Source organism: Manis javanica, chromosome 18 (genome assembly GCF_040802235.1).
Source record: "Manis javanica isolate MJ-LG chromosome 18, MJ_LKY, whole genome shotgun sequence".
Lineage (NCBI taxonomy): Eukaryota > Metazoa > Chordata > Mammalia > Pholidota > Manidae > Manis > Manis javanica.
The window spans coordinates 1,338,763-1,364,671 of record NC_133173.1 but is presented as its reverse complement, the minus strand read 5'-3'; the positions used below and the strand labels follow the sequence as shown (position 1 = coordinate 1,364,671).

At 57.3% G+C, this 25,909-nt stretch overlaps 1 protein-coding gene across 5 annotated transcripts in view; it reads right to left on the bottom strand.

Moving 5' to 3' along the window:
* The window catches only part of CEMIP (cell migration inducing hyaluronidase 1), a 113,969-nt gene that overhangs the window by 38,997 nt on the left and 49,063 nt on the right, over positions 1 to 25,909 (bottom strand). For 3 of the 5 annotated variants that reach the window (XR_012127110.1, XM_073227095.1, XM_073227096.1), the window contains exons 5-14: positions 16,796 to 18,910; positions 16,047 to 16,152; positions 12,174 to 12,320; positions 11,589 to 11,727; positions 10,692 to 10,928; positions 8,261 to 8,440; positions 6,482 to 6,552; positions 5,960 to 6,055; positions 5,275 to 5,396; positions 722 to 854 (exon numbers count right to left, since the gene is read on the bottom strand). Coding sequence is in view for 4 of the 5 variants with exons in the window: in XM_073227095.1 (XP_073083196.1) it covers positions 722 to 854; positions 5,275 to 5,396; positions 5,960 to 6,055; positions 6,482 to 6,552; positions 8,261 to 8,440; positions 10,692 to 10,928; positions 11,589 to 11,727; positions 12,174 to 12,320; positions 16,047 to 16,137 (1,216 nt within the window). In the remaining variant the exon portion in view is untranslated. The remainder of the gene's footprint in view (positions 1 to 721; positions 855 to 5,274; positions 5,397 to 5,959; positions 6,056 to 6,481; positions 6,553 to 8,260; positions 8,441 to 10,691; positions 10,929 to 11,588; positions 11,728 to 12,173; positions 12,321 to 16,046; positions 16,153 to 16,795; positions 18,911 to 25,909) is intronic. The other 2 variants (XM_073227097.1, XM_073227098.1) reach the window with 2 other exon arrangements.

Sequence of the window (25,909 nt, the reverse complement as noted above, 5' to 3'; positions counted from 1 at the left end):
TGCCCAGCCCTCCCTTCCCCTCCCTAAATGAGGAATGGGTTTGCCTACCCAGAACCCAGATCACCGGGCTCAGCCGTCCCAGTCCTGGTCCAGGCTTTTGAAGTCAACAAAAACCTCCCAGAAAAGAGCCATTCATGAGCTCCAGGCAGGGGAATTTTCCACTCACTCCCCCCTGTAGTTAACTGTGGCTGCCGCACCACACCCGCTTCGCTCAAGACTTAACACCAATATAGCTCCTCTCAACTACTATTCGCAGTGGCCATAAGCCCTTCCCCCAGGAGTTCTCACCCCTCGGGACTGCCCTCTGGAGATGGCAAGGGCCTCTGCCAAAAAAGCAAAATCTCCACCCCCTTGTAAAGGGCGCCTCGGGGCCTGGGTTTAAAGTAATAGCCCCCAAAGACGCAACAACCACAGGTCTCTGCAGGGCAGGCTGCAGGCAGGTCGGGCCTGCCCACTGCACCCGGGTTTCCTTGACCAGGGCCCGTCCCCTTCCTGGAAGGCACACGGGCCAGGCGGGGCTCTCCTGGCCTCGGCCAAGTCCGAGGACCGCCCGCAGCTCCCGGGTCACAGGCGAGCTCTCCACTGCGAGCTTGGCAGGTGCGCCGTGTCCCTGAGATGCCTGGAGGCCGCTGACCCAGTCACCCAAACTCGCGGTGCGTAGCGGCCAGCTCGAGGAACAGAGCCAGGGCTGCATTTGGGTCCCCAGCATGGAGCAGCTTACCCGGCCTCCCGCAGAGGAACCGCACACGGTAGCTCCGGCAGGCCTGGCCCTGGTCGTAGCACACAAATCTATAATCCTGGCCTCTTTTGTAGACGACTTCAGTGGTGAGGTTGACTCCATCTGCTGTAGTGGCCTGTGCACGGCAGGGAAATTACAGAGGAAAGTCTTTTTTTTGGTAAAGAAAGAAGGTGATGATTAATGTTATAAACATACACTCACAGGTCTAAAGTTGTCGCCGCCGCAAAAGCAATTTACAGGGGCCGGGATGAGCATTCCAGCAACTGCCCCCATCGGTGCCGCTCAGGAAGAGCAGCACGAAGCCGCAGGGCAGCCAAATGCCGTGCCCGGGGCCCTACGGCACCCAACCTCCTGGCCAGGGCCCTCCCGCTCCTCGTGGGGGGCCTTGTGGAAATGTCCCATCTCTTAGGGGCTGGCTGGCTTCTTGTCCCACACCCCAGCGCCGTGAACGTGGCCGGCCTTCCGTGAGGACCCACTACGTTCAACCCACCATGCCCGAATACCCGCACCCCGTGGGGAGCCTATACAAACACTCATGTGCAGGCTTAGGTCCCACTGGGTCTGGGTGTGGCCTGGGCGCCAGGGCGCTGCGAGGCTGCCAGGTGATTCTAGCGGGCAGTAAGGTTTGAGAACCTCTCTCGCAGCTTCAGAGCTAAGTGCTTACATATATTGCCTTACTCTGTCTTCCCGGCAATGCCATGCTCATCGCTGTTTTTACAGATAAGGAAAGTAGGCTCAGAGAGGTCTAGTAACGTGCCTGGGTCACAGAGCCATAACGTGGTAGAACCGAAATGTGAATCTAGGCTGTCCAGCTGGGCAGCGGGTGCGCCCCAGCCTCCCGCTGCGCCCTCGGGCACTCGCGTCCTCACTTGGTGGCTGCACGCAGGGCCCTCCTCCCACTGGGCCATGCACTGTGCTGAGGGCAAGGACTGGCCTTTGGCCTGCTCCCCGCCCCCAGCCCCTGAACCCAGCATCCCACCCAGCGCGTGGCACATCTGATGGGGGACGACGCAAGCAAGCTCCAAGGCCGGGTAGAGAATGCAGGGAGCAGGCTCGGAGGAGCGTGGGACCCTGCCAGCTGCGGCTTGTCCCGGAGCCGGGGTGTGCCTCGCCCAGACTGGGGCTGTCATCAGAGACGTGCAATTCAGGGCACGCGCTGCAGCTGTTGGCCTCTTTGGCACAGACACCAAAGGGACCAGCCGGGAGAAGTGGGGAGGCAAAGTATAGCCAACCTAAAAAGAAGGGCGGGTGGGGAACTTTTTAGGAAACATCATTCTGAGCCCAGTAGATACCCCTCATCTTCGGCTTGGAAAGAGAGCTGTGCAGACTCGAGTTTAACCACAACTGAGGTCCAGCCCTGCCCTGTAGGCAACACAGTCACACCCATTACCTCGGACGGTCTCGGATGCAGCCAGAGAAGCTGGAGCTGAGGACTGGCTCTTAGGAGAAAGGCCCGAGGTTCAGAGGGTTTCTGAACAAACTCCAGGTCAAGGCTGCTGACTGTCAGGCTCAGCCCCTCTGACCCCTGGTGCTTGCCCTTGGGGCCAAAACATGCAGCGGGAGAGTGGACGACCTTGAGAGCTGAGCCCAAAGACATGGCCCGATAGAACCGGACACTAAGGTACAACGAGGGAGCATATGCTCGATTCTGCTGCTTTTTCTCCCCCTCCCCCTTGTCTAACCTGAAGAGTGACCTTAGTTCTGGACAAGAACTGTAAAAAAAATAAAAATGTATGGACACTCACTCCAGGTCATGTGTCACTGCAGTAAATCCACGAGTAATCTCGTGAGGGAAAAATCACTATCCTGTTTCTGCATATGAGGAAATCAGACACTAAGTAACCTGGCTGATCACCCGTGATCAGGAATGGGGGGAAGCTGCCAGGATGCAAAACGCCAGGCGGCCCCCTGAGTTCTCTACCCGGCCTTGAAGCTGCTCGCATCATCCCCATCAGGGGGGCGTGAGTCCAGAGGCGGCACCTGAGGGGGACTCTGCTTCTGGGGCCCCTGCCTGGCGTGGCCCCGATGGGCCCTGTGGATAGACCACAGCTCACAAGTGGGATGCAAACACAGACCCTCTGGCTGCCACGTACATTTTCCTAACACTGAGGACAAACTCCCCATTGTGCAAAGACCGCCCACTGCGGTCTATCCCCAGATCTGAAATCTGAGTCCGTAGGTCCCAGCGGCCCCGAATGTGGGCCAGTTTTCAGAGAGAAGATGGGAGCTCAGGGGGATCGGGGCCAAGGAGGACAGCAAGGAGGGCAGAGGCGTGGAAACCGCGGGGTGCGGCTGTGTTCTGTTTCTGCAGAGCCACAAAGCAGCAGGTGCCGAAAAGGCTTCCTTGAGGTCCTGCCGGGCCAGTCTTGCTGTTTCCTCCTCCCTTCCAGCCTCCTCCAGTCTTGCCTCGGTTGCAGACGTCCTTGACATCCCCTCTCCCTCCAGAGGATGGGAATGTCAGGGCAGAGCGGGTGTCTCGGGACTACCTCGTGTAGGACGCCAGCCCTGGAGGGAGCCTCTGGGGCCCGGGGGGTGGTCGGAGGTGCTAAGTGGCCATGGTAACTATGATTCCCCAAAGGGGCAAAAATGGATGCACAGGAGGACCAGCTCTCCGGCCTCTCCTGTGTGTTGCTAAGCAAGCAGGGCCTTTGGCTCCCGGCTGGTACGTCTGACACGCTGGAGACTGAGGTTTGAATTCATTTTTGGAGACACATGCCTCACCTTAGGGTTCACTTTGGGGGGCACGTATTTTAGGTGGCTGTTCAACAGGTCTTTGTTTTGCCAAGAGAAAGCCAAGATCCTATTCTGGAATTGAGAGTTTTGAACTAATAAGGGGCTACAGTGCTCAGCAAGAATTTGTCAAAGAATGCAGTTTTGTGGGAAGGCTGCCCGATCCCCAGGATGAGGGTGGGAGGCCTGTGGACAGGTCCTGTACTCCTCTCAGGACCGCGAAGAGCTGGAAACGTGAACACAGGGAATTCCTGGTCAGGGATGGGGGTGGGTCCCCCAGAGGGTCCCAGCCTGTGGACTCGGACAGCAGTCATGTACTATTCTATCCATTTTATACAGAGGTTTCCCACCAGTCTCCTTCGCTATCTGCAAGTCTGCAGTAAAGTTCTACTGAATGTTTGCACCTGGGATCAGCTGGGCTTTGACACACTCAGGGGAGAGCCTGTGCGCGTGCAGCCAGCTGGCTGGAGAAGTGGGAAATGCTTAGGAAAGCCATTTCCCTGGCATGAGCAGTGGTCTCCTAAACAACAGTGGTCTGCAGCCGGCCGGCCGGCAGAACAAACACCAGGCGGGGTTTGCAGGGCATGGCAGCATTCCTCCAGGATTTCCAGAAATACGTGGGGAGGGGAGGCTGGGCAAGGCCTGGGCCTCCTGCGGCCAAGTGACCCGGAGGACCAGGACTCTGTCTATTTCAGGATTAAAGCTGTAAAGCCCCAGGTTGCAAAAGAAAATGACAATTAAACCTGGGAAGTGTGTGCTTTGGGGGAGTCAGCGTGTTTCGGTCCTGCTGGATCCGAGAAGAGTTAATCTGCCTAATCCTCCTCAGTGACACGGGAGCCACGTGGACAGAGAGGCACAGCCCAACAGCAAGAAAGGTCTCCCCGGCCTCTGTGGGGAGCAGAGCAGAGCCCCCCATGTCCACAGTCCCTGTACAACATGAGGCGGGGGGTAGAAGTTCACCCTGGGGTGGGGGTCCATTGTGGGGTGAAAGCTCAGACAGCCGGGGACCGCGGCTAGATGATCTGGGAGAAGTGTACAAGCATCAATCACTTTTCTTATTGGCTAAAAGAAGATGAAATGGGCAGGGATGGTCTTTCTTAAATGACATCCAATTCAATATTAAGCATTTGAGTGGCCTTGAATCTTGTTTTGGAGCAAGACCAGCCTTAAGGAAATAAACTCCACTGCCCTGGCCTGTGTGTCTGTCTTTCCTGCTGTCTGTGGAGCCCAGCAATGCTGGTGAATCGTGAGGGCTGCGTATTTACTCAATAACTTCCATGCTGGGGCCACCTGAGAAATCTGAGGTCCCCTTTGCAGAGAGTAACTCCCAGGGAAGATGCTGAGCAAGCCCTGTCCATTCTACAGTGCTGGATTTTAACACATCTCCATGCAGAACAGGCCGTGGCTGGGTCCCCCACCTGGCCTGGGCTTGGCCTACGCCCTAGTCCCACTGGGATCCACGCACTCAAGGGCCCAGAGGATATTAACTGAGAAACGGCCCTGAGGTCAGACCCCGTCCGGCACCAGGGCTTCCCAGCTTTGGCTGTGGAAGCAGGTTAGAGAGAAGGAGAAAAGAGCTCAGAGGTAGAATCCAGGAGGAAATGTGAGTCCCGGCTTCAGAACCCACTAGCTGGGAGCCCGGAGCAGACAAGGAGCCTCTGACCTGGGAGTGGCACTTTCTGGCCTTCCTGCGTCACAGGTGGGCCGTGGCACTCACACCACACAGATGGCAGGGGCGTTTGTGATCTATAGATGCTGCTTCAATATAAGGCATTACAGCTGTTGAGTGGTTTGGGGTTCGGTACCTGTATATCAATGGGGCGATTGCAGATTTTTCCTGGGTTAGCTTCCCGGAGGTCTGAAATTTTCTCCCCACCTTTACTCTGTGACGCTCTGTCCTGCTGGAACCATTCTGTCCACTCCACATCTAGGCGGAAAACAGAGTCAGGGTCAGGCAGGAAGGGCCCACGAGGGCCAGTCCTGATCGGGGAAGCACCCGGAGCCCTCAGCCACGTCTGTCCAGGCTTCCGCAGGACTGGGCCCCAGGGCCTGGAGGCAGTCTCCCACCTCTCCCACCTCTCCCACCTCTCAATTAAAAACAACTCCTGCTGCCATTTGTACTCTATGAGCAACAAATATTCTTCATTATTGCAAAGAGGAGAGACATGAATTCCACCCTTAAGCCCGTTCTCCAAACACTGGAGGGAAGATGGCCTTCATCTGCACCCCTGGGCAAGCTTCTCGAAGGCCAGGCAGTCCCTGTCTATTTCCTGTTCAGTACCATCCCTGGTCCAGGAAAGGTATCCCAGGGGGAAAGGGCCCCTCTGGGCTGTTTACACTGGGGCTGATGAACTAAGACAACTTTCCACTGCAAATTCATTTGACTGCAATAGTCAAGAAGTCCTTTGTGTGCAGAAGGAAAATCCTTGTTGGGCGAAGGGTAAGTCCTGGCCTGTATCCACTGTAGGTTTCGCCTGCAGGTTGCCTCACCTTGAACCCACTCGCTGGAGGAGGAGACGTTGAAATGCTCGCCGTGCTCCGTCTGGAACAGTTTGAACACGCGGGCAGCGGCAGAGCCGCGGTGTCCTGTCGGGCAGACCGGAGACGTCAGCAAGCGGCCAGACCCCCCAGTTCAGAAGGATGTGACGCTAAGGCATGGGGAGTGCCCTACACACACACGGATCTGGAGCTAAGCCTTAAAGAAAAGTTTCAGGGAACTCTTTCCACTTGGGATGAAGATTATAGGTTGTGCCTTCTTCAGAGGTTTGATCACACTCAGTGTCCCCACAGTCTGTTTGGGAGCCCATCATTTCCCCCATGCGTGCCTCTGTAGGACCGGACCCAGCAGCACCCCCGCCATCTTCTCTGGGCAGGGGAGGCTGCCGCCTCCTGGTGACGGCCCATCAAGGGAAGTGGGTGGTTCAGAGAGACCCTGAGCCTCGTAGTGACAGAGATGGGGGGGGCCAGGAGCGAGGGGCGGGGGGACGCAGGGTCCCGCCACCCATTCATTACCGTGATATTCAATGTGGTCTTCCACGGAAGAAGAGGGATTTCCCTTCACAGTCAGGAAACTCCAGGGGTGTCTGAAAAGAACCACAATGAAAAGCAAGCTCCTCCGGGTCTGCGCCTGTCCTGGAGGTGGGGGTGGGGGTGGGGTGCCCCAGGCCTGCAGCCCTTCCCGCTGCTGGTGGAGCCAGCTTCCTGGCGGGCTCCCTCCCTGAACCAGGGCCTTCCCTTGCCAGCACGGGGCTTCCCACCCCCTGGCTCGCTGGCGTTTGCTCACTGTGAGCCTCCTTGACCCCACACAGGCCACGAGGTGTGACTCCAAACAGACACACAAGCCCACAGGCCCACGACCGCGCTCCAGGCCCTGTCAGGCCCGCGGGAAAACCAGGCAATGGTTCCCGAGAGCAAGGCCACTTCTCTTCCGCCAGCAGCCCTGGAGGTGAGACCGAGGAAAGCATCGGCTCAGAACCACTTCCTCATCCAAAGAGCAAGTGACGGCCTCGGTCCTGCTGGCTTTAGAGGCTGTCAGTCTGCCCCTTGAGGTGTGTCTCCGTGAATTGGGAGGCAGCAATGTATGCCCTGTCCTGCCCCACCGAAACGGCATGACACGCGGCACACGCCCACCCTTCCTGCAGCCCTTGTCTGTAAGGAGAGGATAGTCGCTAACATTTATTGTTTTCTTATTCTGTACCAGACACGATGGCAAATATCTGGCTCATGACCACATAGTCCTCGCAGGTCCTTTGAAACAGCTCCAGCTGAACCCCTTTTTACAGATGCAGGAACTGGGCAGAGAGAGGATGAGTCATCTCTGGGGTCACCCCTCAGAGGAGGCACAGCCCAACTCGAATCCCGGCCAGAGCGGATGCCAGGCCCGGGCCCTCGGCCATTACCTTCTTCTGCCGAGGAGGCCCTTGTGCCCTGTGATTCTCTCTCTCCCTGTAAATTAACAGACTGGCCTTTGGCTTCTAAAACAATGAACTGGAAGGGCCTCCAGTCTATGCTAACAAAGGAGCCCTGAGCTACGGAGGTGTTGTCATTTTGGCTGCCCTGGTTTCCTGCCCAAACCCTTCCAGGAGCAGCGCCGGGGCTGCTGGAGAATGAGCACTGGGGCGGGACTGGGGACCTCTGCACAGCCGGTAGAACTGCTCTGCCCGGAGCCCAGAAAATGCTCTGGCCTGAGCCCGGTCTTGCCCTCGACCTGCAGAGCTGAAAGGGTGCCCCTGCCTCCAAACAGCACGGACACAGTCAGCTCAACTTTCCACTGAGCCGGATCTGACTGAACATGATAAAAAGGTGTGGCTACCGGGGGGCAAACAGCTCCCTCCTGGTGCCAACGTGCGGGCACGCCAAGGCCAGGCATGATGCTACAGCCCGGGGCAAACAGAACACGCGCTGGAGCCCATCCGAGGGCCCCTGGGGCACTGGGCTGTGCAGGCGCTTTATATGATCTCTGAACAAACATGCTCCCATCCCTTCGGCTCACTGTGACCCCTTTGCCAAAGAGAGAGAAAACGAACATCAGCTGTACCTCTGAGGCCCAGCTGTTACACACAGTAGATGTTCAATTAGTATTTTCTAAGCAGCCGACTAAACAGACGAGTCCATATAAACACAGGCTTTTTGTGTTTAAGGGTGGGTGAGGCCAGTCAGAGAAGCCAGGCTCCCTTTAAATGCAGATGATGTGCCTGCGTCCCCCTAAGTCACCGGAGGAGGTGTGGCTGCGAGGAAGGGAAAGAGGTAAACCTGGAGGGGCCTGCAGGAGGTGGCGGGCTGGGCCTGTACCTGAACCCGAGGTGCAGGAAGCGTTTGCTGCCCAGCCTGGTCATGGCCTTCCTGGCCGTGTCGTCTAGGTTTCGAGATCCCTCATCATTCACTGCGACAGAAAGGATCCTGCCGTTGGGCACCGCGTTCAAATACTGGGCCAGGCGTTCGCTCTCTCTCTTGGCTTTGTAGGTGTCAAACCTAAAGAGGTCAGAGAGGGGATTTTAACAGTCCTGACTGCAGCCCAGGGAAGAGATCTAAGCCCACGTCTCTGTGACAGCCACCGACATGTCACCCAGAGATCCCAGGGGGCTGTGATTTTTAAAGAAAGCAGCTTTTATTACAGCAACCAGCGATCATCTCAGATCGACGAGATAACCCACTCTGATACACATGAAATGCCCATGAAACGTACATTTCAAACAAAATCTATTTCCCTGGTGGCAAGAATTCACAAAGGAAAGATACCACTCCGTAGCGATCCAATACCCACCACGTAACGAGGAAGGTTTTGTACAATCACAATGCAAATTCCAGATGAATTTGTCTTGGGACTTAACCAGCAATATGTTCTAGACATGGATCTAGAGAAATCAGCCAACACGAAGAGCCAAGATTTTGGAAAAGAAATGTGGTGGTGCCTGTGGCCAGGCAGATGCATCTGGGTCATCAAGCTGGTGCCTGCCCCAGCCCCTCACGCCCCCCTGCCTCCCGGGATCATTGCTGCGAGGCCAGCTTGTCTCCAGTGCCTCAAGACCCCTCGGTCTCTCTTAATTTGCCCTCACTTATCTCTACCTGCTCAAGGCTTATAGCTTTCAAGCTCCTTCTCCTCCAGGTGACCTGCTCAGGTGACTACAGCCTGCACCCATGTGTGTGTTTGTTAGTATTTTTCCTCACGCTCATTCAGCTATCAGTTTCTCGAAGCCACTGACATATTCACGCAGAGATCAGACGCTAGCAGGCCCCCGTCTCCCGTCAGCTCCCCCAGCATCCTCGCCGCCCAGTGCAATAGGGATCCACCCACGGTTGGTTTGCTTCAAGCAGCAGCTGAAGGCGCAGCGGAAAGGGTCAGCCTCACTCAGCCCCGCGCCAGGCCGGCAGCTGTCACCAGGACGCCCGGGAGGCGGCAGAGCGGGTAAGGGTCTGCGCAGCTCCACCACTTACCAGCCTGACACTCTGAGCCCCACTGGACCTCAGCGTTTCCATCTATACAGTGTGGAAAATAACAGATCCCACTTCTCAGGGCATTTTGAAGATTAAATTACAAGTGGCCGGTAAAGCGGTTAACACAGCGTTTTACACAAAATCCAGGGGTTGCATTAGTGTTGCTAATGTTCCCCCAAGGACACGCTGTCTGCGTGCTCCTGTCCACCTGGCCCTAAGTCACCGTGGTCTCTGCTCCCTCCTGTGGACACTTGGGGCACACGCCCTGCTCTCGAGGGCCCCAGGCCTCCCTCCTCCCACATGGCCAGGGAGCTCTGCCCTGCACCTCCCCCGGCTGTGTCCTACCTGGAGGATCTTTCCCTGCCAGGGCCTGGGACAGCCCTCGGGGGGCCAGAACAGGAGCCCCCAGGGGCTTGCAGGGCAGGCCTGCCTGGGCAGAATCTGCCGACTCACACCAGAGCCCGGCTGGGGGGTGACAGGGAGGCAGCGGGAGATGGGCCCCTGTTCCTGAATCCACCCCCGCCCCCTCTCCTCGTCAGCCACTTGCAGGGCCACCACCTCTGCTCCGTCCTCGCCACCGCCTCCCTTGCCGAGAGCACGGCAGAAGCTCCCCGGCCGTGTCCACTGTGACCCCCACGCTATCTCCAGGGCACTCTTGCCAATCAGCTGGGACCCTTCGTGGAGCCTTCAGTGGCCTTGCGTCCCACTTAGGAGAAAGCGGCCTCCTTCCCTTGGCCCTCGGCCAGCCCTGCCCTGCCCTGCCCACCTCACTCTGCTGGCTCCGGGCTCCCCTCCACCACTTCTGCACCCCTGCCCCCTGGCTGGCCTTTCCCTGCTTGGAGAACGCCGGCCCCGCCCTGCCTCACACCCAGCCTGCTCTTTGATGCTGTCTTGACCCCTCTTCCTGACTCATCCCTGCCGTGCTCAGCCCAGCACCACTTCTGCACCCCGGCTACCCTGCCCACCCTGCTGCCCCTGGTTAAGCTCCACCACTTCCCTGGCCTCCCATGGCGGCCACCCAAAACTGTGTGCGTATACGCGTGTACGTGTGCATGCACACTCTGTGTTAGGTGTAGCTTTGTCAGGTAAACGCCAAGGGCTTCCATCCGTCCCATTAGCTCTGTGTCCCCAGGACCTGGGGTGGCATCCGGCCGGGCAGTGGAGCGTGAGGGGCTGGGGCAGGCACCAGCTTGATGACCCAGATGCATCTGCCTGGCCACAGGCACCACCACATTTCTTTTCCACAGGCTGATTGAGGGGCACCTGCTCGTGGGAAGGCAAACCTTACCGGTCAGAATGGATGACTGTCCCTGATTTGGGGTCGATGACATGAACAATGACCCCACGATGACCCCAGCTCCTTTCAAAAAAATAGCCTCCTTCCTCCATGCCACCCGGGCGAAGGGTCTTGTTGAGAAATGTCCAAGAGAGCTTTTTCTTTCCATGCAACTCAAGGGTGCCGCCTTCGCCGACTCCGATGTATTTCAGGCCAAAGTAAGGGTCCGGCTGAATCCCTTCATCAGCCCTAGGAGACAGAGAACATGCTCTCCAGAGCCCGCTGACACATGAATGCCCAGCCCAGGGGGGCTGTGCTGCTCCTTGGCTCCCACTGTGGTCCTGGAGAGCTAGTCAGCAGACACAGGACAGCACCCAGCTCCCCTGGACCTGTACCACTGGGAGGCCAGGAGCCCCAGCATGAATACTTGTCATTCGTTTGAATGTTGGCACTTCTTTCCAGGTCTGCATGTTGTGTATTTTGGCCCCTATCAGGTGTGACGTCGCCTGGACATAACCTGCACGCCTCGGGTAGTCTCGGCTGCCACCCCTGAGAGCTCCCCATTGCTTGGAGCGGGAACACAGCCAAGAGAAATACCACATGGCATTTTTCTTTATCTTGTCCTTCACAGCCTATTTATAAACACTGAGAGGCTCCCTGAGCCATGACACGAGAAGGCTGGCAGGGCCTTGTGACTCAAGGGCAGACATGGTCCACATGAATGAATTGCCTTGTGCACCTCTCCAGCTCGCCCAGATCACCAGTGGCGTCTCGCTCGTGATACCATCTTGCGGAAGTGAGAACTCCCGGCTGCACGGACCCCTCGCCCTCTTGCCACCCTCTCTCCTTTGGGAAGCCTCCTCCCCAAACCCAAGAGCAGCATTTGACCCAAGGAAGCTGCCGACCCACCTCCCATACAAAATGATGCTGAAGTTGCCCTGGAAAGGGCAGAGGGCACTCCCAGCATGCAGCTCTCCGCCGTTGTCGATCAGGATATGCCGGGCACGCAACACGATCGCCTCATCGTAGTCTCGGATGACTAGCTTTCCTGAAGAGATAGGATTGGGGTGAGGTTTAAGAGCACGGGTGTTGGTGGTGAGGTCACAGCAGAGCCAAGAGCCGACCTGGTGAGCCCCCACCTCCTCTAGGCAGGCAAGACGGCACGCGCCTGTCAGAGACGTCCCTGCTCACAGCTCTTACAAGCGGCGGCTTTTCTCTGCTTTCTGCCTTGCAGTGTGTGAGTGATAGAGACAGACACGGCTGCTCGGAGCCCCGGTACAGAGCTCCCCTACACCTGCTTCCCTCGCCGAGTCTGGACCTCAACAAGCCATTCCTAAGCGCCCGGAGATGACGGTCATCTCAACCAGCTGCTCCAGCATGAGCCCAGAGCACAGGGCCTTTGTTCTGCCCATCTGAGGGTAAGGCAGCCGGCATCCCACCTGCTACGCTCTGAGGCCGCGGAGGGGGGAGAGGTCTGGGCAGAGATGGGCTCACCTCCCTCTGAGATGTGGACGGAGTGGACCGTGGCGGAGGACATAAGCAGCAGGGCTCTGCCCTGGCCAATGTGCACAGAGTGGTCCCTGTCGTGGCCGGGGTTCCAGGGCTGCAGCTCAGGGCTCTGGTCCGGGCACTTGGCTGCCACTGCGGAGGACAGAGAGACGTCACTGCTGCTGCCCACCGAGCCCACCGAGCACCGTCACGGACCACAGGGCAGGGCTCTCATGTCCTTCACGGCTCCTGCCTCCTCTCTACTAGACTGGAAAACAAGGCCTTAGAGAGCAAAGAGATCCCCCCATACAGTCCTTTGTCTTTCATTAATCACGTGCCTGTGACCAAGTCATTTCCCTCTTCTGGGCTCAGGGTTTCTAGTTATAAAATGAAGGGCAGACCAGGTGACTCTGCAAGACACTCCAAGACCTAAAGTCAGGCAATGATTTACCCAGAGCACTTGTCTTCCAAGACATTCTTTGCCCTGGAAAGCAGTATTTGAAGCGTTAAGAAAGCTCTTTCTCCATCTGTGTGAGGACCTGACTTTCAGTCAACTTTTCAGCTCTGTTGCCTGGAAACCTGAGAAAGATGGCCTTACATAAACTAGTTACCAAGCACCACTGCTCATCACGAAAGTGGCCCCTGATCAGCGAATGTCTAAGCTGCTGACCATACGTAACGTACACTTGTCCCTGGTGTCTGTCACACGGTGGGCCTCCCTGAAGGCAGTGACTCGTCACGGCACATCCCTTCCAGGGACGCTTAGCATCACGCTATGGACCTGCTCTGAGTGATACTGGCTCTGCCGGGGCAGGGGGAGCCTAGCCAGCGCAGCCCCCACCCCTTCCAGGGACAGTCACCGGAACCTCACCAGGGCAGACAGAGCATGGCTGAGGAAGGCGATGTGGGAAGCTGCCAGGACTGCCCCCTGAAAGAGAACCCCCTGGTCCGCTGGGTCTCTGTCCCAGGTCCTCAAAGTGAGTCTGATGCCAGGGGAGGCCCAGGGTAGCCTCGTGCACCTGACCATCTAGTTGACCTCAAGAGCTCCACCAGGCATGGTGCCCCCTTTCCTGGCCCCAGAGGGAGTATTGGGAGGGGTCCCCTCTTCAGGTGGCTGCCCAGGCTCCCATCCGGCACCATGCCACGGATGGTGGGAGGGGAGGGCTGCCTCAGCACTGGGCATCTCCCCGGAGAGCCAGGGAGAGCCCAGAGCGAAGGAGGTGGGAGAGGCCACGGGCACACAGTGGGGATGGCTTGCCCAGTGCCACTAGGAAGTTGTGAAATATGAAACAGCAGATTTTAAATTGGCCTGGGGCAGGGCTGGAGAGGCAGGCAGGCGAGGCACAGAGGAGCCTACGGCCGGGCAAGGGTTCAGATGGCGACGATCTGGGGCTGGGTCCTGAAGGAACGGAAGGCACCGCAGCTCAGGCCCCAGGAAGGGCACCTGAGGGAGGTTATGTCGCTCGAGCAAAGTGGGTGCAAACAGCAAGGTCCCCAGGATGGGCTCAGGACCCCTGGAGGGGCCCCGGCTTCGGCTTAGTACCAGCGGATCAGTCCTGAGTGTCACTTTATTTCTATCCCGTCACCTCTGGGGTAACTGTCTGTCCCATACATGTCTTTATGCACCTTGAGCAAACTGGAAGGGGGCTGCCCCTTCAGCAGCACAGATGCGGCCCACCTGCCCGGAGGGTGTCCTCCTCCTTGTGGTCTGAGGCAGCGGCTGGCCCTTCTCTTTTCTGCAAAGCACATGCACGTTTGCTGGGCCTCATTCCCCATCCTCCCCTCCCCAGCCTGACAGCACCCCTCCTTTTTGCTCACCCACAGCCCTAACTCCTAAGCTCTTTCATGAAGAAGAGAATTTCACCTCTTCTGGAGTTTTACTGAAGCGGCTCTTTGGGCTGATGTAAACCCCAAGGGGCTCAAGTCGTGACAATACATTTCAGCATAAGAACAGGGCTGCAGGTAGGCACTCAGCAGCCAGCGGTGGTCCTGAGACTGAGGCTCTGGGGCCCCACTGGCTGGGAGGCCTGTAGGGTCAGCGTGCATCCCTGACGAGTCAAGTGCTTGATGGGCTTTCAGTGGAGCCAGTCAGAGGCCCTGGGCTGCCCTCCCCGGAGCCCGGGGTGTCCATGTCCAAGGAGGTGACTCCCCAGCCATGCAGGGAACACATGCGGCCAACAGGCTTGCTATGAGCACGCTGAGGAGTCACTCGGGTCCCTGGGGCAAAGCCTTAAGGGTGTGACCACCCACACCTTCTGGGACAGTCCCCGACGGCCTGTCACTCTCCCAGCGTGTGCGCATTCACATCACACTCTGCGTCCGGGTCTGGAGGCAGCCAACCCGGCCCTGCAGGCTCTGCTGGCGTCAGGAGCACCAGCCCCAGAGCTCCGGCGGCTCTGACCCCACGGCCCACACCCCGCAGACACAGGCGGCCTCAGATGGACGCGCCCTCGTGAGAGCTGGTCATTTTGCTCTTAGCAAAGGCTGGTTTCGGTGGGTTCTCATTTGTAGGAACCGGCGAGTTGCTGGAAATGGTCAGTGTCTTTGCTGAAATGTCACCACGGCAACTGCCCTTCCCGGAGGGCGCGGGAGCAGAAGCAGGGTGGAGAGTGAAGGCCGGCCTACGGGGGGCATGAGCGCCCGTGCCCCCGACGCCTGAGAACAGCACAGACCAGAGGGGCCAGAGCCTCCTTCCCAAATGGTTGACACCCCGCAGAAGAAAGCACCCAGGGGTGTATCTGGCTGGACCTCAAGGCTCTGAGGTGGGCCGCCCTACCAGAGACACCCAGACCCAGTTCCTGGCACAGTCGCTGCCCCTTGGTGTATATCAACAGGACAAATGATGGACGGATAAATGAACTACTTCAGGCCACACTGTCAACTGCTGCATCAAGAGCTAACCTACTGATTGCTCGTAACGTCCCCAAGGACCAGGAAGATTCTACAAGGAGTCACCCTGCAGGGATTTCCCTAGTTATGATGAGCAACTGCCTCCTTTCATCAGGACTGAGAAAAGCGTAATGCCATGTAAGCTCCTTTATTCATACTGTAGAACAGCGTCCGGCTCTATCTTTAATCAAAGTGTCTCAAAAGGAGGGATCGCGGGCTGGCTGCTGAGCGCCTCCCGGCAGCCCATCCTGGCCGCCCTCTGGCAGCCCCGTCCTTACGTTAAAGTGGGAAGTCCCCTGAGGAGCAGGTGCCGCGCTGCTTTGTCTCGTTACTGAACCTCGGCTCAGAGTTTTTAAATCGGCCCCCACGTCTCCTCTCCTGAGTTTGGTTTATTTGATTGCTGTTCTCTGCAGTCCTCACAAACCTGCCCAGGGCACCTGGGCATTTATTCACATTCACTCCAAGGAAAAGCTGATACCGAGATCAGAAAAGTAGATCTAAACCCTGCCTTTCTAGCCCACCCGCCCCCACTGTGGTTTGTAAAATTTGAACCGGTTGCCAACATTTAACAAGTATGGGGTTTTTACATAAACGTCTAGATTTTCTGTTTTTTCTTAAAAATACACAAGGTCCTGCAATGGGCCCCACCTTCACATACAGCAGCAGTTGGCCAGGACTGAGATGCAATGTCCCCTAAGAAATGCCTGGACTCCCCAGGTGGCCATGGTCCTTACCTGGCCATCTTCACGGGTTTATGTATCACATGCCTGGCTCCGGTAGACCCCGGATTTTAACCCAAGTCCAGCCTAACCCCTTGGCTTTATGGGTGACGAGAATGAAGCCCAGGGTCAGTGAGTCACCAGGGACAGTAAGGCCAGTGTCCTGCCCCTGCCCCTGGGCCCCTTCTCCTGCCCGGCAAGCAGGCTTCTTTGAGAGGGACCGTGCCTTCCCGCTGAGAGGTGGAGATCCCGCTGCCCCGGGGTGGCTCACCTGTGGATGTGGCCCCAGGGAAGCAGGCCAGGCTGAGCCAGATGACAGTCAGCATCGCCGTGAAGACGTCCTGCCTGCCAGCGGCTCCCATCCTGCAGGGCGTTCCCTGAAACAGAAGCCGAGTCAGACCTGAACCCTGGAGGGCTGCCCTCAGCATGCAGGGCAGAAATGGACCGGACAGGACCACGCAAGCACACAGGCAGTGCCAGCAGGGCATGCTCCAGCCAGGGCAGAGCCTCAGCTGGCAAGACTCAGGATGGGCAGATCAAGGCACGCAGACCCTGTCATTGTCCGGCTGTGTCCTGCCCTGGCGGGTAGAATTTCATCCTCGGCGGTTCCCATCCCCTCCCTTCTAGAATGAAGCTTTTTTCTTAAGAAATGGAGAAAAACAAAAATACTCCCACTGAACATGAGCTGGGAATTAGATGTCACCAGTTTGCTGTGTGATCTCAGCTGACTTGTTAACCTCTCTGGGCCTCAGTTTCCTGACATGAAAAATGAGGACGTGGACTGGCTGATTTCTAATCCTCACTGCACCTTTATCAGTCTATCCTTCTAAAACAAGTCTCGTTGACAATATGGAGACCCTAAAACGATGCCTGTGTTACAAGCCCTCTTCATGTTACCAGTCCAAGAGGAAGGAGGGACAGAGAGAGCTAACTGTCCCCCAATGTCCATTTCCCCTCCTTGCTCAGTTAAAGAGCCCCAGGTTTTCATCTGGCTGCACGGTCACCTAAAACAAAGGCTACCTTCTCCCGTCTCTCTGATGTCAACCGTGGCCTTGGAATTAAGTTCTGGCCCACACAGCAGCAGGGGATTGTGTGAATTCCAGGAAATGTCCTTCAGGAATGGCAGAAAGGCTTTCCCTCTTCCTTCCTGCTGGCTGGGAGATGGATGCGATGGCTGGATCTTCGGCAGCTACCTTTGGCCGTGTAGTGGGAGCCACTCACTAACAGTGGCAGAGTAAACAGAGTAAAAAGGAGCTGTGTTCCACCCCTCAGGGAGCTGCACAGCCCTAGACTGTGGATTTATTTTCAGGAAAGAGAATTAAATTTCAGTTTTCTTGCGCTTCTAATTTTGCTAAAGCCACTTAGTTTTTTTCCTTAACTCATACAGAAGGTGAATATGAGAATCTGTCTACATAAAACCCCAAGATGGGGACTTTTTTGAAAAAAAGATGCCAGATTCCCCTTTCAGAAAAGCATGCACTTGGAGAAACGTCTTAGTCTGCAAACCCCGTGTGGCACAGATTGATTTAAGAGGGACTGGGGAGAGGCCAGCTCCTCCCCTGAGCAGGACGGTGGTTGTGTCCAGATCCTTCCATGCTGAGAAAAGGGCCCAAATCTATTCACCCAGCATGGCCTCCTCCCTTGAGCTAGCTCAGGGACAAACCTGGTCACCCCTGACCTCTCAGCTCCAGGCCGTGCACTTTGTGCAGCTTGGTGCGCTGGGGCAGGCCTGAGGGTCTGAAGCGGAGCACATGGGCCCTTTGGCCTGGTCCCCAACACAGGTGCTCTGGCGGGGGGGGCCAGAAACGGGACTCAGAATCAATGGCCCTGGTGTGCTCTCGGCGGGCACCCTGCCCGGCCCAGGCCTGACCTGCAGAGAACAACAGGGCCCATTCTATCTGCCTCGGCCGACTGCCGGAGTCGTGCACGGTGGCATCTGGGGTGCAGCCTTTCCCAGGGTCCCCAGCCGACGCGCGTCTGCTCTCATGAATGCTCTTTGTGATAAAGGGGAGGATGGACAGGAGGTCCTCAGGGTGAGCCGGAGCCCTGCTTGCAAGTGCCCATCAGTTTAGGAAAACCAGCAATGATTTGCCAACTGCTGCCAAGAAGCCCAAGATCTCTGACGGGAGCTGGACCTTGGGCCGCAAGCTTAGTAAAGGACCGTCACGGGCACCAAGGTAGGGGGGACAGGGTGTGGGAGGCCGTCTGGGTGTAGGTGCCCCTCCTGCCCCGGCTGCCGGCGGCCATCCCTCAGGAAGGGCCTCGGACCCCCACGCGCAGAGCAGAGGTCAGCCGGCAGGGACTACGTAGCCCCGACTCCTGCCGATGTTACCACAGGTCATTTCATAGCCGAACACAATCGTCTTCTGAGTGAATGTAAAAACGATTCCACTGGGAGGGGACTGTTCAAAACCTCTCTTTTCTAACACTGTAGGGACTTCGGCGAATCCCAGAGCAGCTCCGTCCGAGCCACTGGGGGCAGAAGGAGCCTGCGGCCCAGGCAGGTGGGCACCGCATCCCGGGGCAGTCTGTGTACTGTGTTGTCCAAGAGTGGCTTCCAGCCCCAGAGCACAGAATCCCCGAGAAATGTTCTGTTGAAAGCTTCCCAAATTTCACTCAGGGATTCTCCACCAGGGAGGACAGTTTACTTAGCCATGAAGAGCATTCCTGCAACAGGAGCTGGACTCGGCTTCTCTGGCTGGAAAGAAGGCCTGAGAAACGCATGCTGGGTAACACGGCTGGGGGTCCCGGGGACATGCTGGCCAGCGCCCTTGAGTCCCAGTGGCCCTGAGCTGGCTGGTTTCTCAAAGGGTGCAGTCACTCCGCCAGCAGAGCCCTCACGTGTGCAAGAGGACTGTGCTCGTGCTTTCTGGAGGGCCGGCTGGGCAGGACACCCCGCAGGTCTTCCCCAAACAAGCTGTGGCCCTCCAGGAGCTCAGAAGCCCCCCAGGCCAGCTGCTGCTCTGTCCGTCCGCGCTTGCCAGGCCTCATGAACGAGGTAGGGCAGCAGCAAACGCAGGAACAGGAGGCGTCGCCTGCTGTCGTCTATGCCACTTCTCGCTGCTGTCACACCAGCTGCCTGGCTCCTTCTTCAGGCAGACAGGGCACAGCTGCGCTGGGCCCAGGGCTTGTCACCTGCAGAAGGAGGGGAGCAGTGTTATCCGAGCCCATGCTCAGACCTCCCCAGAGGGCAGCCCTGTTGCCTGCAGAGGCTGTGGAAGCCAGGACTTCAGGTAGGACCAGGAGCAAAGGAACAGGGAGCCGGGGAGAGGGTCAGTTTAAACCCTGAAGCAAGAGGTGAGAGGGGACCTGCAGGGCACTTGGGGGAGGAAACAGCCCAGGGACAGCCCCCTCGCTCTGTGCAAACCTACATGAGGCTGAGCTCGGCCGCCAGCAGACAGCTCGGGCACCAAGAACTCGGGCTCTGCGATCCAAGCCCCGCAGCTTCCCTCGGGAAAACTGCCCGGCCACCTGGGCCACGCTTATCTGCAACCTTGAAATCATGCATCCTAAATTCCAAGGCTGTGTGAGGACCAAGTCTCATTAGATTATATCAGAAAGGGCGCTCACAGCTCTGCACTTGACCGGGGCCGGTGCTCACGTTCCAAGGGCTGCTGGCAGGTGCCACGGACACATGGCAACATGGGTCATAAAGGCCCGGGAGGCAGCATCTAAGAACTGGGTCTGAGTTCTAACTCGGCCTCTCACCAGCTGTGTGACCTCAGACTGGTCGTTCAACCTCTCTGTGCCTCAGCTTCTCATTTTCAAACTGGGAACAGTAATATTATCCATAACCAGGAGACCATTGTGAGGATCGACTGAGATGAGCTGGCTCTGAAAACATCAGCTTGTCTCTCTGGTCTGGATGAGGTCCTGTGGGAGGTACGGAAGGAACCGTTTGTGACTCCTGCCCCCACTCAGAGCGTCAAGGGGTAAGGACACAGGGAACCAGAGTCCAAAAGGAAGGAGAGAGATGGCCCCACTGTCCAGATGTCCCTCCCTGCTCATCAGCGGCGTTTGGGGAGACACTGCACTGCAGGCCCATGGAACAGGACACGCCTCGGCACACGTGTGTGCGTGGAGGCCGCTTTGCTGCCCGCTGAGAGGTGGGCGGCTTTGGGAATTCTCTCAGACGTAGTTTGAGTCACTCTTTTACACCACCTGAGGGTTATGAGGCTGTTATGGGCTCATTGTGTTCCTCTGAGGTTCACATGTTGAAGTCTTAACTCCCAGGACCTCAGAACATGACTGTACCTGGAAGCAGGCCTTTTAAAGAGGTGATTAAGGTAAAACCAGGTCATCTGGGTGGCCCTGACCCAATAGGTCTGGTGTCCCTAAAAGAAGAGGGGATCAGGGCACAGACATGCCCAGAGGAGGACCGTGTGAGGACGCAGGATGAGACGGCCACCTACATGCTGAGCAGAGGCCCGGAGGACCCAGCCCTGCTGACGACTTGATTCTGGGCACCCCAACACAGCAGCCTTGAGGCAGTCAGCCGACCTTTCTGAAGCCACAGTCTCTCATCTGTTCTCACAGTAACAATAAGCAAACACTAGCTGGCCTCTGCCAGGCACCTGCCCTTTTCATGTACTGACCAATTTACTCTTTCCTAGGTAGGTGTTGTTAATATCCCTAGCTCATGGCTGGGGAAACTGAGGCACAGGGTATAACTTGCCCAAGGCACAAGGCTAGCAGGTGGCAAAGCTGAAAGCCTGCTCTCCCCTCCAGAAATTGCATGGCTAATTCCTAAGGAATAAATGATTTGCAATATAATCTCAAACTACGAGAATGTGGGAGCCGGTAGGAAGAGGAGAGATTACAGCCAGCGCCTCTTGAACCTCACGTGTCCACCCGTCTCAGTCTCCGGAGGGCTTGCTGAAATGCAGATTCTGACTCAGCGGGTGGGTCTGCATTCCTCTCAGGCTCAGGTGGGGCTGCTGCGCTGGGCGGGGGCCATGTGAGCAGCAAGATCTGGTTCAACTCCCGCCCCCTGTACAGGTGTGCAAAGGGGCCCGGGGTTCTCAGGGAGAAGGGGGCACACGGGCAAACAGACCTACAGAGCAGGAGCTGTGCATGGGACTCTGAGCCAGTGACTGCTGGGCAGTTCCCGTCTGCTCTAAAGCATCAGACAGGGGTCCCCTTACCTGAAACCCTGCTCGCTTGGGGGGTGGGGAGACGGGGGAAGGCTGGGAGCATCTGCCCCAGCACCTGTTTCACTGGAAGCCTTGCCTGGAGCCACAGTTTGGATGGTAAACACATGCCTTAGGTGCCCTTTATCCATCCCAACAGTCTTACGTCATTTTCCCCAAACTCACCCCCCTTCAGTACGGGAAATCCCCAAGGAGCCCCTGCAGGGCCGAGGGGGGCAGATGCAGTTCCCTGTGATGAGAGAGACTCGCTGTCACCGTCACGGTCCGCCCCCACCAAGCACACAAGCAAACCCTGTGGGTCCCAGCCCCTCACACCCCCGCGCTGCTGGCTTCCAAGCCTTCAGCAGTTGCAGCGGGAGCAGGCAGCTCGACACCGTCTTCCGGCCCCTTAGTCAGCACCCAGGGGCGTGGTGCCCCCTGAGCGGGCAGCGTGCTGGGGAACAAGGAAGGACAGGTCTCGCCCTCACAATGAGCCCCCAGGCCATCGCCCCATGCCACAGGCACCACCATATAAAGGATGAGCATGACCCCCCCCCACAACCCAGGTATTTCCTCTTCGAAGGGCAGCTCTTAAATACCCACTTGAGGTTGAACTCCAGAGCCGAGATCCCCCCTCCCAGCTGCCACCTTCCCCAGAGGCCGTGGTGCACCCTGGGTGCGTGCGTTTGCCAGGGGCTGCTCAGGGAACAGGCCCCTTGGTGTCTGCCGCTCTGCACCTTCAGACCGTCCGTCCAGGGCGCTCCAGAAAACAGGTGGGATGCTAAAGCAGAAACTGGAGTCATCTACACCAGCTGAGTGTTTTTAAATTACAACTTTTCTTACCCTTTTAAGTCTTACCCTCAATTGAGGAAGAAAGTGTCTTCCCATTAAAGTGGTTTTTCTCCCCCAGGGTCATGAAGGAAGAGGGGGACATCATATCACGGATACAGGGACGTTCTCCCCAGACTCCCCAAGCCTGAGGCCGGCCAGCCTCTGCTGCAGACTGAAGCAGGAAGGGTCCTGGCCTGTCCTGACAACGCCAGGGGAGGTTAGTCTGAAAGGTAACCCAAGTGCCCCAGTGTCCAGGGTGGTAGACAGCCCGGACTGCCTCGGCCTCTCTGTGACAGCTGCTGTCATGCCTGCACGGACAGGGAGAGCCCGTGTGCCCCACGGTCAGCCCCCAAGGCACCGGAGAGCTTGTTAGAAATGAGGGGCCCTGGCCGAGGTGGCTGCCCAGCCACCCTCAGCAGGGCACCCGCACATCGGCCTTCCTCGGCTCTGAGACCCCTTCCCACCCAATCTTTCCGTGGCTGCAGGAGTCGGACCTGCTGGTTCTGTGCATCCTTCTGTGGATAACATGAGAGTTCCTGTGGCCAGGATTCTCACCTGGCCGTGGTTGACTAGCTCACTGCACACCTGTGGGCAACGCATGGCTGTTGACTCTATATGAAGAGCTCCACCCAGTGCTCTGGGTGCGACACGGTGGCAGGGCTGCAAGGCTGCAGGAGAGCAGAGCGGAGGACAGAGGCCCAGAGGACGGCTGGGCAGACAGAGGGGCCCAGAGGCAGAGACGGGCTTGCTGCACACAGACTCACTCTGAGTGAATGGGATTTTAGTGACTGACCTGCCACCTGGAAATAAAGTTGGGTATAACCCTTTCACCCCAAGAATGTTTTGCTGTCGATTTCTTTGGTCACGCTGAATCCATAGCGAACTTGCCTGGGGCTGAAACCCACTGGCAAGACACCTTCCCACGTGTCTCCTTGACAGTGTCGTTAACATGAGCCCGCAGGGCCTCCGGACCCACGGCCAAGGAGGTAGGGCAAGAGAGGTTCCCCAGAGAGCTGAAGGCCCCAGAGCGCGGCGGGCATGTGGCCCACGGGGAGCCCTTTCCGGGCACAAGGGCCGGGTTGCTGGCACCCGCGGCGTCTGGAAGCGGGGCTGGAATGCCATGAGGCCGGGCCTGGCAGCAGTTCAGAGAACTCGGCCTCCCTCTGCTCCTGTTCCCAGGCGCTCACAAACCCAGGAAGGGCCGGGCCGGGAGTGTCTGCACAACAGACAGACTTGCCCCGCTCCTCCCTCTGCCCCGCCAGGCTGCGCGCTTGATTTCGGTTCAAGTTTGGGCCAGAGCCCTCCTTTGATCTGAGGGGCTTGTCTTTTCCTGGGTTTTTTATTTGTAGAAATCCCTCTGGTTTCCTACCACTTCAAATACACCTCCAGGAAGTGGAGGCAGAGCCTGGGGGGTCCCAGCCAGGGCTCCTTTTACTGCCCGGGGTGGGGGGGGGCTCCTTGTGCCTGGGGGCGGTTACCTGCATTCCTCCGGAGGTGTGATTTGCAGCCTCGGGCTATGCAAAAGCTTGAATTCTTTGGGGAAAAATGTAGTCTGATAACCTGGCTGGGAAGGGCTGCCTGGAAGTCTGGAGTCCTGGGTTCTGGTCCTGGGGGAGCTCGGGCAAGGCTCCCATGGGCCTCTGCTTTCCCTCTGTCCAGGGAGGCCCAGGGAATGTGCATTTCAGTGCCTACTCAGAACTGGCTCCCGCACCGGCGTGAGCGTAAGACGGTGGACTGCTCAGAGACAGTCACCAACCAGGCCTGAGCTCTGGGGACCCCTGCTTCACCACTAGGGCACCCCTGACTGCATAACCACTTTCCCCAAACCTCCACAAATTCACTATGAAAATGTGCGAACATACTGCCAAGTTGCAAGAACCCCACAGCGCACATCAACATACCCGAGACCTGGACGTTACCACTAACATTTTACTGTTTGCTTCACCACCTACCCATGCATCCATCCCTCTCTCCACCCAGAAATCAGCCTTATTTTTTGGGTGAATTTCAGAGTCAACTGCTGGCGCTGGAGCCCAGTATTTGTCCAGGTTTTTCAGTCTTCCGATGTAAACTGTGTATGTCATGAAACACAGGAACCTTCAGTGTACATTTGCCGAGTCTTGACAAATGCACGTGCCTGGTTAGCCTCAGCCCCATCAAGGCGTGGAGCGTTTTCACTCCAGAAAGTTCCCTGGTGCTCTTCCCCAGCCAATTCCCTCTTGCAAGAGGCAACCACTATTCTAGCTGAAAAATATCTGAACCATAGATCATTCTGTTTGTTCTAGAACTTAGTATAAATGCAACTGTCCAGAAAGCAGCCTTTTGGGGGAGGCCTCTTTTGTTCAGCATGTATTTGAGACCCGCCCATTCTGTGCATCCCTAAATGCTCAGGGGTAGCCTGCCCACTGCATGGATACACCACACCCCACAATCATTTACTACTGCTGCTCCAGGGAACCCCAAAGGAAATGGGGTTTGGGAGAAAGAGAGGCATGACTTTGCTGACACAACACAGCTGGACAAAGCCATGGGGGCTCCTGCCTTTGAAATTCCCCGAGATGCTCTGGGGTCCTTGGGTCAAATCCCAGCTCCTGCACTTAGCAGCTGTGCGTAACTGGACAAGTCCTGGCACCTCTCTGCTCCCCGGCTTCCTCATCACAGGATAATTAAGCGCCTCCCTCAGCCCATGGCTTGAGGAATAACAAGGCCTGTGCAGAGGTGGACAGGCCACCTGCACAGGCAGTAAGGCCTCTAAGAGTCACGTGGGGTTTGGCCCTGGGATGTGCTTCTGAAGCCTGCATTGCCACAGTGCCTCTGAAATTCTGGGAAATTTCCGTAGGTTTTTTAGAAATAGGAGTGGCTTCGTAATGTTTTATGATATTATCCTGTGGGTTTATTTTTCCTCTTCCTGTTTTTCCCCTTTCCTTTCAATGGTTCAGGCTACCTCCCTTCGGTGTGTTAGTGAGGTTCCCCTCGGGGGCCCAAGGATGCTGGATCGTCCACCCAGTGGGGGGTTGAGAGAATTGGAAAGGTGATGGACACAAGTGCTTAGGAGAGCAATGGGCGTGCGGTAAGTGGCCAGTAAAGGTCGCCCTCCACGGCCCACTGGGCTTGCCAAAGGAGCAGAGCAGCAACGGATTCATATTTGCTAAAAACAGCAGAAGCTTCAGGGTTGCTTTCCAGAGAGTGGTGCCCTAAGAAGCCGGGACACCGGGTGTGTAGGTCAGCCCTGGGCCTCTTGCCCACAAGGCCGCTGAAGGTGGGATCACAGGCAGAGACAGCGGAGCACCCAAAGCATCCCCTGGGTGCTTGCCTGACCGCCCAGGGCTGCAGCCCATGCCTGGTCCTCAGCCAGGAGGCCCGCCCAGATGCACAGAGCCCCCGCCTCAGGCTCTGGCCTCCTTTGCTGGCCCAGCGTCAGCCCAAGTTGGCTGTGCTCAGATCTTCCAGAGCTTCAGCTGGAAAAAGTTATTCCTAGCTTTTCACCCCGAAGTGGGAGAGAACGGCCCTGGCTCAGAGAAGAGCTGGTGCTGCCCATCCGGGGCAGGCGCCACTGGCTTGCCAAGGGCTGTAGAGGCCAGCATGTGCCTGCTGGGGGTGCGAACCCAGACCTGTTTGTTCGATCCTGCTGTCAAACCTGCAAGTGGCATTTCCAGCACCCTGGAGCAAGGATGGACCTTCAGACCCTTTGAGTCCATGGCATGCCTGCCTCCCACGGTGAAGACTGGAAGCCGGGTCCCATTCAACCTACGTGTACCTACGTGGATGGGGGCGCACGATATGAAATCGCTGATAACCATTTCGATGTACAGAAATGGCAGTTCTGTATGACCTGACCCATGTATTTACCCAGCCCCTCTTCCATGCACACCACTGCCCCTGAGTCTGAGAAGTGGCAGAGGGGATGCAGAGATGAAGAAACAGGGCTTGCACCCAGAGCCGCTGTTGGTGATTAGACTCTACACTCTATGTGGCCATCAGCTTCCCCTGCAGTCCAACCTCTCCCAGAAGACTTGGGCCATTGCAGCTGGGTCAGTTACCTTCTTGGGCCTTCAAAGACCCCATGTTCTGTGGTTTTCCCATCTCCTCCTTGAGCCAAGGTCTCCACTCTGTGATCCGGAGCCCCTGTGACCTGCCCTCCCCAGGGTGTCCCTCCTGGGGCCAGGCTTGCTCA